The 13,132-nt window shown below is 55.0% G+C and overlaps 3 protein-coding genes across 3 annotated transcripts; 1 reads left to right on the top strand and 2 right to left on the bottom strand.

Moving 5' to 3' along the window:
- Nucleotides 1–4,045: 4,045 nt before the first annotated feature.
- Nucleotides 4,046–5,209, top strand: IUM83_03421 (reverse transcriptase; the record flags this gene model as incomplete). The annotated part of the gene is made up of 2 exons (XM_067927421.1): nt 4,046–4,412; nt 4,719–5,209. 2 exons carry the CDS (start codon nt 4,046–4,048, stop codon nt 5,207–5,209), a joined length of 858 nt encoding a protein of 285 aa, XP_067791808.1.
- Nucleotides 5,210–8,283: 3,074 nt separating this feature from the next.
- Nucleotides 8,284–8,836, bottom strand: IUM83_03420 (uncharacterized protein; the record flags this gene model as incomplete). The annotated part of the gene is made up of 2 exons (XM_067927420.1): nt 8,284–8,547; nt 8,786–8,836. 2 exons carry the CDS (start codon nt 8,834–8,836, stop codon nt 8,284–8,286), a joined length of 315 nt encoding a protein of 104 aa, XP_067791745.1.
- A 24-nt stretch (nt 8,837–8,860) lies between these two features.
- On the bottom strand, nt 8,861–9,758 carry IUM83_03419 (uncharacterized protein; the record flags this gene model as incomplete). The annotated part of the gene is made up of 2 exons (XM_067927419.1): nt 8,861–9,435; nt 9,509–9,758. The coding sequence occupies 2 exons, from the start codon at nt 9,756–9,758 to the stop codon at nt 8,861–8,863; spliced, it is 825 nt and encodes a 274-aa protein (XP_067791968.1).
- Nucleotides 9,759–13,132: the final 3,374 nt, after the last annotated feature.

Here is a 13,132-nt window from a genome sequence, read left to right as displayed (position 1 = left end):
TACGAATATCATGATGCCCCGACCGCGGGACATCTCGGACGTGAGAAGACTTACGTCCTTCTCACGCGCGACTTCTACTGTCACCACCAGTATAAGTGGGTGCGCAAGTACATCCGTGCTTGCGAGGTATGCCAACGCGTAAAGCCTGCGCCATTCGCGCAGGCTCCGTTACAATCACTACCGACTCCGTCGGAGTGTTGGAAGTCCATGTCTTTGGACTTCATCTTTGGTCTTCCCCCGGATAGCGGAGGGAACACCGGTGTTGTGGTCTTTGTAGACCGTTTCAGCAAGATGGTACATCTTGCTGCGGTGCCAGCAGAGGTGACCGCGAAGCAGACGGCCCGTCTGCTCGTCGACATGGTGTTCAAACCAACGCCATGGCATGCCGACCGACATCGTGTCGGACAGAGACCCGCGCTTCACAGCGCACCTGTGGCAAGAAGTGTTTACACTTCTTGGGAGCCAGCTTTCCATGTCGACTGCGGATCATCCGCAGACGGACGGTCAAACCGAGCGCGTGAATCGCGTGCTCGTCGATATGTTGAAGAGCTACGCTCACTCGTTCCAATACTGGAGCGAGTGCTTATCGATGACAGAGTTTGCCATCAATAACTCAGTGCATGCCTCGACAGGGCATACACCGTTCTACGTGAATGCCATGCGGCATCCACGTCTACCGAGTTTACTCGGAGTGATGGCTCCCACTTTAAGTGGGGGAGGATCTACGACTGCAATACAGCAGCCGCAGAAAACCGCTGACACTTGCACAGTGTCAGCTGCAACAATGGACAGACCACATGAGTCTGCGCAGGGCGCAGACTCCCCCAACAACAAGGCCAACGACCACGGGTCTGCGCAGGGCGCAGACACCGCAAAGAACCACGCAGAGGCCGGGCCTCTAGCGGAGAACGAGCTGGATGACTTCAGCTCGGATGCAATCAGTTTCATCACCAAAAGACAAGCCGTGATTCGGTTTGTCCAAGACACAATAGCAGCTTCTGTTGATCAACAGAAGCTGAACGCAGACAATGCGGGCAGAGGCAACACAAATGAATTCAAAGCTGGTTCATTAGTTTTGTTAGCTACACAAAACCTGCCTAGACATGCAGTTTCGGATTTCGGAGCAAGCAAGCTTGCTCCGCGCTTCATCGGGCCGTTCACTGTGTTGGCACGGCACGGCAACGCATACACGCTAGACATACCGTCTAGCATGCGCCTCCATCCGACCTTCTACGTCGGACGGCTGAAGCCATACCTGCAGCACGAGCCATCTAGCTCGGCTGACCCGAAGCCTCGGCAGGAGCCGAGGCAGAAGCGGAGGACTTGGCCTCGGCGACGAGCAGCCTCTCCTCCAGCGCGCGGACGCGCTGGAGCAACCCCTTCATCTGGGTCCCCAGCTCGACCTGGATATTCGAGGCGGTCTGCGAGACCGCCGCGACTTGGGCCTTCTGGTTCGCCAGCTCCTGTTTCAGGGCGGCGAACTCAGCGCCCTGCAAACGCTCCACGGCGGTCACCCGGTCGTGGATAGGCGCATACTGATCAGCCCGGGGCTGATCATACCCGGGGCGTGTTCCCACCCCCGCCACCGCCGATCCGTGACGCCCGCGGCTCAACCCGCTGGATTGTTGAGCGGATTGTTGACCATAGTATCCCGAAAACGAACCCTCAAGGGGCTCGTTTTCGTATTCGTTGCAGAGGATTTCCTCCCCATCAAGATACATGGGAGCCGCGGAACGTCTTGCTGGAGGACGTTCCGGAAATGGTGAGGGCGTACGAGGAGCAGTACGCGCTGGTGCAGCGGAAGTAACACGAGCGCTGCGATCATCGCTAGCGCCCGAACCCTCACGTGCTAAGAACTTAGCACGGAGCTCTTTGAGACTCTCGGGCACACGGAACGACGTGTACCCGTTCAGGTCGCGGTCGCTCAAGCGGACCGCGCCTGGGAAGCACTTCGTGCACTGAAAGCCCTCGGGCACAGCGCACGGCACATTTGCCTCCTCCGCAGCAACGTGGAGTTGCTCCAACTTTCCACGCTTCGAGTACGTCTCGAAGCGATCACGCGCTTGCTTAATCCGATCCCGGTAAGCATTCGGCTTCTTGTTGAAGTTCTCAACAAAAGCCTTCCAACTTTGACAAAGTGCCTGCCACTTGGGCACTTTGCTGCGAGAAGATGTCTTCTTGCTTTGAAACCATCGGAGCTCATGAAAGAGTCCGATGTAGTAATCGCGCCTTTGACGCGTTTCCGCATCAAAGTGCAGCTCGGCAGCCACAGCGTCATCTTTGATGGCGCTGCATAAGTACAGCGGCACCTCATTCGGAGGTTCCGAGTTCCCATACCGGTCCGTGATCTCGGACGCGGACGGCATCCACGGATCGCGCGCTGCGCCTGCAGCGCGCGGAGAGCCTTGAGGTTTGAAATCACGCGCTGCAGCAGCAGCGCGCGGAGTACTGAGAGCCCCAGCGGAAGCGAGTGGGGGTATCGCTCTCAGTTCGCGAACGCTCCGAGCTCGAAGCGTCCGGTTCGTCCCCTTCACGCGGGCGAACGTTCTTGGCGTGAGGGTCGAGCGATTCGCTCGACACTGAGTCTTTACGCTTTGAGGGCGAGTCCTCCTCGCCCTCCATATCTTCATCGTCGTCGTCGAAGTCGACGACGTCACCATACTTCGCCTTCTGGCGTTCGAAGTAGTCGTCGATGGAGAGATGACTCCCCACCGACTTCGAAGTCTTCTTCTCTTGAGGCGCGCTCATCGTTGAATGAGCGCGGATTTCTTCTCCAAACGCGGAGAATTGGTGAGTGGTCCATTCCGAAGAGCACGGAGGTGCCCATGGAGAGCTCCAATACGCCTGCAACGCATGTTGCACGCGCAGACTGCCCCCACCTGTCTGACCCAGAGTGGGAAGCCCTCCAACGACTGTCAACAGTCATTGGAGAAGCGGCGATAGCTACGATGCTGCGTACGCTATCGCCGACGGAGCAACATGGTGTTGCTCAAGGATTCATCATGAAGGAGCAGCGTGATGCTGCTTCCTCAGTGACGGCGTCGTCAGGGACGACACCGCGTGCTCAACCATTAAAGTTGAAACTAAGTGTAAGCAACTACGTGGGAAGAGAGGATGAGCCTCTCCTCCGATGGCTTGTCGAACTCGACACAGCCATTGCGGTTCGACGTATTGTCGACCCGCTGTCGAAGGTCGCGTTCGTCATGTCCTGCCTTGGCGGACGAGCGAGGAGTTGGGCGTACGGACGCCGACTCTCTGATCCTATGAGCTTCAGCACGTACGAGGTATTCAAAGAGGAGCTCAAACAAGCGTTTGAGCCCCCGCAAAACGAGTTCCGGTCGAGGGCGGAGTTTCTCGACCTTCAGCAGGGTAAGCATGACGTCCATGCTTACGCGCAGCGCGCACGATATTTGGTATCAAATATCGTGACTAACCCAATTGACGAGGCGACCAAGGTCGTCACGTTCATGAAGGGGCTTAGAGATGGGCCTGTGAAGACCTATCTCTTCCGAGAGTACCCGAGTACTCTCGAAGATGCAATCACCCTTGCCATGCAAGAAGCGTTTAGCCAACGACAGGCTAAACTCCATGCGAACGTGCCGAGGCCGCAACTGCGCCCGGTAGTGAGGTCGGGAGGTCCGGAGCCAATGGACCTCTCGAACGCAACAACTCCTGGCTACCAGCAGCACGGAGGCAACGTGCGATGCTTCCGTTGCGGAAGGATCGGTCACTTTGCACGGGAGTGCACAGCTCCCATGCCCCCTGGAGGTGGCCGTCGTGGCGATGCTAGGCATCACCGCGGACCAACAAAAAACGCGAACATCCAGTAGGCGCGGGGCGCCCTACTGGTAATGCAGTCACGCGTGCCGACATCGGGCACGCGACACTGAGGACTGCAGCCCCCAGTGAGACTAGCTCTCGCTGCAAGAAACAAGATGACAGGCCGAACCTAGTCGTCTTGAAGGTTTACTCGAAGAGAGCGAGTGACTCTCTTCGAGCTTTGGTAGATTCAGGCGCGTCGAACAACTTTGTTCGACTACGAAGCCTGCCGAGACTTGACTTCGAGGAGGTAGATGTACCTCGAAGTCTTCTGGAAGTTCGATTGGCAACAGGTGCCATCGTGAAGACTGGGAAGCGCGTCGTGAACGTGTGCTTCTCGTACAAACAACGAGTGTTTGTCGAACACTTTATCGTCCTGGACCTGGACGATAAGTTCGACGTGGTAATGGGCATGCCGTGGCTTGCACGGCATGATCCGGTGATAGACTGGAAGAAGCGCACGCTCGTGCGCTTCGGCCGCGGTAGCGGAACAGAGAGCGATGGCCCTGTTACTGCAGCGCACGCATCAGCAGGTGCGCGCGGCTCATCAGTCGAGACAGCGCTTAATGCTGCTGTCCCGGAGTGCCCAAGGGGTGCGCGAGGATGCGCACAAGTGGGATCCACGTCGGCAATGCTGCCGACATCGTAAGGAAAAGTTGTGTCGGTTCCGGGAACCAACACTCGGGTTCAAGTACGCATGGGACAGTCCCTGACCCGAAGAGGTCAGGTCGACAACGACGCGTCGGTTCCGGGAGCCGACGCACCCTCGGTCATGAGGGGCTCCGCCAATGAATGGCGTCGAGGTGACGAAGGCGTGTCAACTCCGGGAGTTGACGCTGCAAACAGTGCGGACGGTTGCAAACGTACCGCACTGACGCAATTTGCATGCTGTCGTGCAGCCGGGCTCGATATCGCTCGCCCGCAGACAGGGTCTGCCGGCGAAAGGACACATTACCGTGCAGCCGGGCTGCACGAAGGAAAATGCGGTCAAGCCGGGCTTGATACCGTGCGCCCGCGGACAGGGTCTGCCGGCGAACAACTGTCCACGGCCGGGCCTGGACCAGAAGAACAACTGTGCGGAGCCGGGCTCCACACAACAAGAAGACGGCGCAAGCGGAGAACGCTGCGCAAGTCTCGGTCCGGGACCAAGACGCAACAAGAGCAGTCTGCTGGGCAGACTGAGGCGGTGACGCCGGATGTCGAAACGCTAAGCGTCTTGACGCGCACCGATGCTGGATTCCAGTATCGTGGGATGGAACTCGCTAATCCTCCGACGACGGCGTCGGAGTTGACTTCGCTTCCAGTCATGAGCTGGAAGCGCTTCACGCGCGACTTGCACGATGGACGCATCGAGCAGGTCTGCGTTCTTTCGAACAGCGAAAGAATGTAGAGCGAGAGCGAAGAACTGAGGCAGCTCTTCATGGGAAGTACCACTGAGAGTGAAGACACTCTCAGTGCGAAGACGAAGCGAGAGCGCTTCGAGGAACAAGGCTGGGACTAGCTGAAGTAGAGTCCCTATTACGAATTGTTGAGGGAGTACAAAGACGTACACCCGGAAGAGATTCCTGCGGAACTTCCGCAGGATAAGGGCATTCAGCACGAGATTGATCTCGTGCCGGGCACGAAGTACTGTGTTACGCGGCAGTGGCCACTGCCGCGAGAGCAAGTGAAAGCGATCGACGACTTCTTTGCAAGTCGTCGCAAAGCTGGACAAGTGCGAGAATCAAAGTCCCCGCACAGTGCTCCGACGTTCTGTGTCAAAACGCCACAAGGCGGATGGCGCATCGTTCATGCGTATAACAAGCTGAACGATGCGACGGTACCGGCGCAGACGCCGATACCGCGAAAAAATGTTATCATCGATTCGATGGCCGGGAGCACCGTTTACAGTGCTCTCGACTTGCGAGACGGATTCTATCAGATCCTAATGCGTGAGAGCGATATTCCTCTCACGGCAGTGAGCACGCCAAGCGGCATGCTCTGGGAATGGCTAGTAATGCCGCAGGGGCTCAAGAACGCCCCTGCGACCTTCAACAGGTGCGTGACGCACTTGTTGCGCTCGGTGCGCGGCTTCGCACCGAGCTACTTCGATGATGTGTTCATCCACAGCCGAGCTGTGGACGGGAAGACCGACGCAGAGATGCACAGGGTGCATCTCCGGAAGCTACTTGAGCTTATGCGAAAGCATAAGCTCTACGCGAACCTGAAGAAGTGTATCTTCGGGGCGAGCGAGATACCCGTCCTCGGGTGTCTCGTAGGGAAGAATGGTGTTCGCCCTGACCCGGAAAAGGTCAGAGTGATTAACGAATGACCAACGCCTTCAAGTGTCAAGGAACTGACGCAGTTCCTTGGCTTGGCCACGTACTTGTGCAAGTACGTGGAGGATTATGCGGGCAAAATCCGCCCGCTGTCACAACTTCTCAAGAAAGAAGCTGTGTGGAATTGGACACCCGATTGCCAAAAGGCATTCGATGCAGTCAAGCGGGGCTTGACTGAGGCGCCGATCTTGGCAGTGGCTGACCAAGATCGCCCATTTCACGTAGTGTGTGACGCATCCGATTTCGCGATCGGATGCGCGTTGATACAGCACGATCACGAGAGCCGTGATCGTGTCGTCTACCAACCGCGTCAGCTGAAGCCAGCTGAGCGCAACTATCCGGTGCATGACAAGGAACGCCTTGCCATGAAGTATGCACTCGCAAAGTTCCGAGTGTACTTGCTTGGGAGTAGACCATTTGTGGTCTACACCGACCATGCTTCACTGCGTACCGCAGTGAAGTCGCCACACATTTCACAAAGAATGGCGAGATGGCTCTCATTCTTTGCGGAGTGTAACTTCCGGGTCGAATACAAACCCGGAAGATTGAATGTAGTGGCCGACGCGTTATCACGTCGGCCGGACTACGCAGAAGCTGCTGACGTCAATGCCATTGACGTCATGCGATCGAGCAAACCCACATCGTCTCTGTTGGACGATGTGAAGGCCGCGTACACACACGACGCGGACACGAAGCTCTTGCTGGCCTATGGCACAGCGCCTTCTGACAAGTCCCGTCAGAAGCTGCCCAAGCACCTTCGAGCGCGTGCACACCGCTTTCGTGTGCACGACGGACTACTGCTTTACAATGCAGTCGACGACAACGCGGATCGCGTTGTCGTGCCGAATGACCATGACCTGCGACTCAGGATCATGTACGAATATCATGATGCCCCGACCGCGGGACATCTCGGACGTGAGAAGACTTACGTCCTTCTCACGCGCGACTTCTACTGTCACCACCAGTATAAGTGGGTGCGCAAGTACATCCGTGCTTGCGAGGTATGCCAACGCGTAAAGCCTGCGCCATTCGCGCAGGCTCCACTGCAATCACTACCGACTCCGTCGGAGTGTTGGAAGTCCATGTCTTTGGACTTCATCTTTGGTCTTCCCCCGGACAGCGGAGGGAACACCGGTGTTGTGGTCTTCGTCGACCGCTTCAGCAAGATGGTACATCTTGCTGCGGTGCCGGCAGAGGTGACCGCGAAGCAGACGGCCCGTCTGTCCGTCGACATGGTGTTCAAACCAACGCCATGGCATGCCGACCGACATCGTGTCAGACAGAGACCCGCGCTTCACAGCGCACCTGTGGCAAGAAGTGTTTACACTTCTTGGGAGCCAGCTTTCCATGTCGACTGCGGACCATCCGCAGACGGACGGCCAAACCGAGCGCGTGAATCGCGTGCTCGTCGATATGTTGAAGAGCTACGCTCACTCGTTCCAATACTGGAGCGAGTACTTATCGATGGCAGAGTTTGCCATCAATAACTCAGTGCATGCCTCGACCGGGCATACACCGTTCTACGTGAATGCCATGCGGCATCCACGTCTACCGAGTTTACTCGGAGTGATGGCTCCCACTTTAAGTGGGGGAGGATCTACGACTGCAATACAGCAGCCGCAGAAAACCGCTGACACTTGCACAGTGTCAGCTGCAACAATGAAAAAACCACATGAGTCTGCGCAGGGCGCAGACTCCCCCAACAACAAGGCCAACGACCACGGGTCTGCGCAGGGCGCAGACACCGCAAAGAACCACGCAGAGGCCGGGCCTCTAGCGGAGAACGAGCTGAATGACTTCAGCTCGGATGCAATCAGTTTCATCACCAAAAGACAAGCCGTGATTCGGTTTGTCCAAGACACAATAGCAGCTTCTGTTGATCAACAGACGCTGAACGCAGACAATGTGGGCAGAGGCAACACAAATGAATTCAAAGCTGGTTCATTAGTTTTGTTAGCTACACAAAACCTGCCTAAACATGCAGTTTCGGATTTCGGAGCAAGCAAGCTTGCTCCGCGCTTCATCGGGCCGTTCACTGTGTTGGCACGGCACGGCAACGCATACACACTAGACATACCGTCTAGCATGCGCCTCCATCCGACCTTTTACGTCGGACGGCTGAAGCCATACCTGCAGCACGAGCCATCTAGCTCGGCTGACCCGAAGCCTCGGCAGGAGCCGAGGCAGAAGCGGAGGACTTGGCCTCGGCGACGAGCAGCCTCTCCTCCAGCGCGCGGACGCGCTGGAGCAACCCCTTCATCTGGGTCCCCAGCTCGACCTGGATATTCGAGGCGGTCTGCGAGACCGCCGCGACTTGGGCCTTCTGGTTCGCCAGCTCCTGTTTCAGGGCGGCGAACTCAGCGCCCTGCAAACGCTCCACGGCGGTCACCCGGTCGTGGATAGGCGCATACTGATCAGCCCGGGGCTGATCATACCCGGGCGTGTTCCCACCCCGCCACCGCCGATCCGTGACGCCCGCGGCTCAACCCGCTGGATTGTTGAGCGGATTGTTGACCATAGTATCCCGAAAACGAACCCTCAAGGGGCTCGTTTTCGTATTCGATGCAGAGGATTTCCTCCCCATCAAGATACATAGGGAGCCGCGGAACGTCTTGCTGGAGGACGTTCCGGAAATGGTGAGGGCGTACGAGGAGCAGTACGCGCTGGTGCAGCGGAAGTAATACGAGCGCTGCGATCATCGCTAGCGCCCGAACCCTCACGTGCTAAGAACTTAGCACGGAGCTCTTGAGACTCTCGGGCACACGGAACGACGTGTACCCGTTCAGGTCGCGGTCGCTCAAGCGGACCGCGCCTGGGAAGCACTTCGTGCACTGAAAGCCCTCGGGCACAGCGCACGGCACATTTGCCTCCTCCGCAGCAACGTGGAGTTGCTCCAACTTTCCACGCTTCGAGTACGTCTCGAAGCGATCACGCGCTTGCTTAATCCGATCCCGGTAAGCATTCGGCTTCTTGTTGAAGTTCTCAACAAAAGCCTTCCAACTTTGACAAAGTGCCTGCCACTCGGGCACTTTGCTGCGAGAAGATGTCTTCTTGCTTTGAAACCATCGGAGCTCATGAAAGAGTCCGATGTAGTAATCGCGCCTTTGATGCGTTTCCGCATCAAAGTGCAGCTCGGCAGCCACAGCGTCATCTTTGATGGCGCTGCATAAGTACAGCGGCACCTCATTCGGAGGTTCCGAGTTCCCATACCGGTCCGTGATCTCGGACGCGGACGGCATCCACGGATCGCGCGCTGCGCCTGCAGCGCGCGGAGAGCCTTGAGGTTTGAAATCACGCGCTGCAGCAGCAGCGCGCGGAGTACTGAGAGCCCCAGCGGAAGCGAGTGGGGGTATCGCTCTCAGTTCGCGAACGCTCCGAGATCGAAGCGTCCGGTTCGTCCCCTTCACGCGGGCGAATGTTCTTCGAATGAGGGTCGAGCGATTCGCTCGACACTGAGTCTTTACGCTTTGAGGGCGAGTCCTCCTCGCCCTCCATGTCTTCATCGTCGTCGTCGAAGTCGACGACGTCACCATACTTCGCCTTCTGGCGTTCGAAGTAGTCGTCGATGGAGAGATGACTCCCCACCGACTTCGAAGTCTTCTTCTCTTGAGGCGCGCTCATCGTTGAATGAGCGCGGATTTCTTCTCCAAACGCGGAGAATTGGTGAGTGGTCAGTTCCGAAGATTGACGTGCGGAGACCCCGCGCGTCTAACCTTAAGCGGGGATGGTGTAACGGGGTTACACGTACAAGTGGCTGCAAGCCACTTGTGAATTTAACAGATAGGTTATCTGTTAAAAGTTTTGGATACTTCCTTACCTTGGTGTAAGACACACCAATGGATACATTGAAGTGGACCACGACAATGAGTGATCCACACCTACCCAAAGATCCTATTGGTAGAAAGCAGCATCTTTCTACCAATCAGAGACATGCATATTAGCGGGGCTCTGACAGCCAGCCGCTGCCAACCACTTTCATAGATGATAAACAGATTTTAACAGTTCTAGGAGGAAGATCAATTTACAAACAATATAGTTCTCATTTTACCTTAAACTAGCTACTTGGAGTCTTATCTGATTTAACTTATATTTGTGTATTCAAATATAATTAACCTAAGTAATTACTAAGTACTTACGCTTCCTCATACACGTAGCGCGACGTGTAAGCTAAAGTAGTGAGTCAAGTTAGACCCGCTACAGGACGCGACGGAGGTACGTCGTCACTTGGTGGGGGTTCATTGCTATCTGCTTCCTCACTTGTGTCGATTTCTTGACATTTACGTTTCTTCTCATTGTAGAGTTTTAGCTTCCATGAGAGTCAAACGAGTAGCGAGTTTATGCTTGACTTAGATTAACTGCTCAATCAATGCTGCTTGGTGAAGGAAGATCGGATGCTTCGTGATATCAGCTTCGTCGTTGGTGGTCTTGGTGCTTCCGGGCTTGGTGTCTGCCCTTGTGTCACAGGTCAGGTGCGACGACCACGCCAGCTGCTCGCTGACAGAGAAGCATTTTTCGATCGTACAAGCTTCCATGCGCTGAACCGCCAGGCCATCCGGTGCAAGCGACTTCAATTCAGGATAGTGGCGTAACAGGTACGCCTGCGTGTCGACTACCCGTTCATTCACATTGTACTAGGCAGTATGCAGTCCGGATGAAGCGACGAAGCCACCGAGCGAATATTTGACTTTGTATGGGAGTCGAAGCTGTCCAGCGTGAGAAGCGGAACATTCGTGTCTGGATCGCGTCTGCTCAAGACCCGAGCGACCTTGCGGTCTTCAGGCGGTGTGTTGAAGACGTACGCGAACGCTTTGTTTGTCGCGGTCATTTTCCAGACCCCTCGGTCGAAGATCCACTGAACACACATGCCAGCTCCGTTGGCGTGTTGTGCCCCTCCCCGACGGAAGGAGTGAGACGTCAAGCGCTCAGCGACCCCAGCCGGGTTTACGACTCTATAAAGAACGCGATTGACATAGCTGTGGGTTCCGGGCGCCGAATCGGGAGACTTGGCTTTGTCGGGTTGGCGCGGGAGTACGGTTTCTGGATGGTCCATTAAATCGATGAGCGGCGTGGTTGGCGTGAGCGCGGCTTGGGAAGCAGTGTGGTGCCCCGGTAGTTGTCCTAGCAAACCAAAGGAGGCATAGCAGACCCGCATTCTGGTAGCCGTCATTGGTAACAGCCGTCGAATAGAGATGCACAATCATCTGCTTGAGCGCCCTCTTCGTGCATGCTGTGGCCTTGTTGACGAAAGATCCCGACTCTCTCTTCATGCCGAAGCACTCGAGAACTTGTCCTTTTTTTAGAAGCACTTTGTCAACGGCCGCGCGATGTTGGGGGAACTGTTCTAGCAGCCAGTTCTTGGCCTGTCGGAAATACTGCATGACTGAGTGACGGTCCGAGCCCTGGCCCTTCCGGCCCTCTTTGAAAGCAAGGTACATCCCAAACTTGTCAACGACAGCCTCCAGAGTGAGCGGGGCGCTCTCCCTCTGCATACATAATTCTAGGTAGGCGCATCCAACGCCTTCCTCTTGGAGGAACTTCATGAAGGAGCGTGCTGCGAATCGCCATCGTAGGTGCTAGGTGCGCTGGTTTTAGTCAAATGAAAAGGGAATGGTTGGAAGTGTAGCTTGACAATACATTTAAAACCAACACGATCTAACGACTGAATTTCGTAAGTAACATGCAGGATATTTGCGTAGAAGCGTAAAGCTAAGTAGGTATACGTTCGCACAATCCTGAACTGTATATTAGATTACAATTCTGATTAGATTACAGTTCTGGACACAAATAACGATTACACGAAACAGCGCTGTCGTCAACGTGATGGTGAAAAATCAGTTTTGTGGTGAATTAGCTGAGTGCTATTAGGTTACAGCTGTACCCTGAAGGCGAACATGCCCGTGACTAAACGTATGGCGACGATAGCCGGCGCAATCAATCTCTCGCAAGATTTGCTTGCAGTCTCTTATATAAATAGTAAATAATAGGGACGGACTGCTGTGCCTCCATGAGTCAGGATTTGCTGATAGCCTCGTATATAAAGAGTCCACTGTAGAGAGGCACGAATGTACCATCTAGAGAAGGGCGATATCAGCGATGTGGTGCACACAGAGTCCTGTAGTACACACAGAGCCTTGTATTAGGAGGGGTCTGCACATCCCAGCATAGCGCAAGCATAGAAAATAGTGGATAAAGCGTGACAGGAAGCTTCCCGTTCACTAAAAAAAATGGCCGTACGGTACCAACCCAGATATATATATCTGATGTCAGCCAATAGTCAAACATCATATTTCCATATGATTTCAAGTTTGTCATTAGCGTCAACTGCAAAATCCGGTAAATTCCTAACGGTTTTGTGAGGTCAGGTCGGACTCCCATTCGCGCCACAGTACTGTATAATTATTAAAGAGGTCTCAGATCACGGTCGTACCTCGCAAGTCTAACCGGTACCCCCGAAAGGCGGTGACCTACGAGACGAAAAGAAATGATGCGTCTCGTTTGATTTTTTATGATCTCACTAAGCCTATGAACAATGCATTTGGGGTAAAAGAGTCCAGCAAAGTTAGAGCAATAAAAAACAAGTTCGGAAGTGGCTAGTTAACGTGCGATATATCTTCGGGCAGTGTGAACAAGGGTGGGACCTGTATTTCCGTCACCGGTCCCGAGGAGTGGAAACGGGCGCTGACGCGTTGGAGATCGTGGCTTGGGTCAATACTTTAAACCGGGATGTATTTCCTCTGTCTCTTGTTCAATGCTGATTGACAAAGCGGTGGAAGTGGCTAGAGAGCTCTCGATTTCACGCGAAAAAAATCGTGCACCTCATTCCTGGATGAAAACGTTCATGCGCCCCCATCGACTTTCGATTCGAGCGGGCACAAGGCAAGACCAGAGCACACCAAATGATGATAAAGAAGTGGTGCGCGCATTTGACGCGATGGTCCGACAAGCTATCGTTGAGAATGGTGTAACCAAAATTTACAACAACATTTCAATTTGAA

The sequence above is a fragment of the Phytophthora cinnamomi genome, assembly GCF_018691715.1.
Source record: "Phytophthora cinnamomi strain GKB4 chromosome Unknown Contig38, whole genome shotgun sequence".
Classification (NCBI taxonomy): Eukaryota; Oomycota; class Peronosporomycetes; order Peronosporales; family Peronosporaceae; genus Phytophthora; species Phytophthora cinnamomi.
The sequence above is the reverse complement of the archived record's forward strand: the minus strand, read 5'-3'. Positions and strand labels throughout refer to the sequence as shown.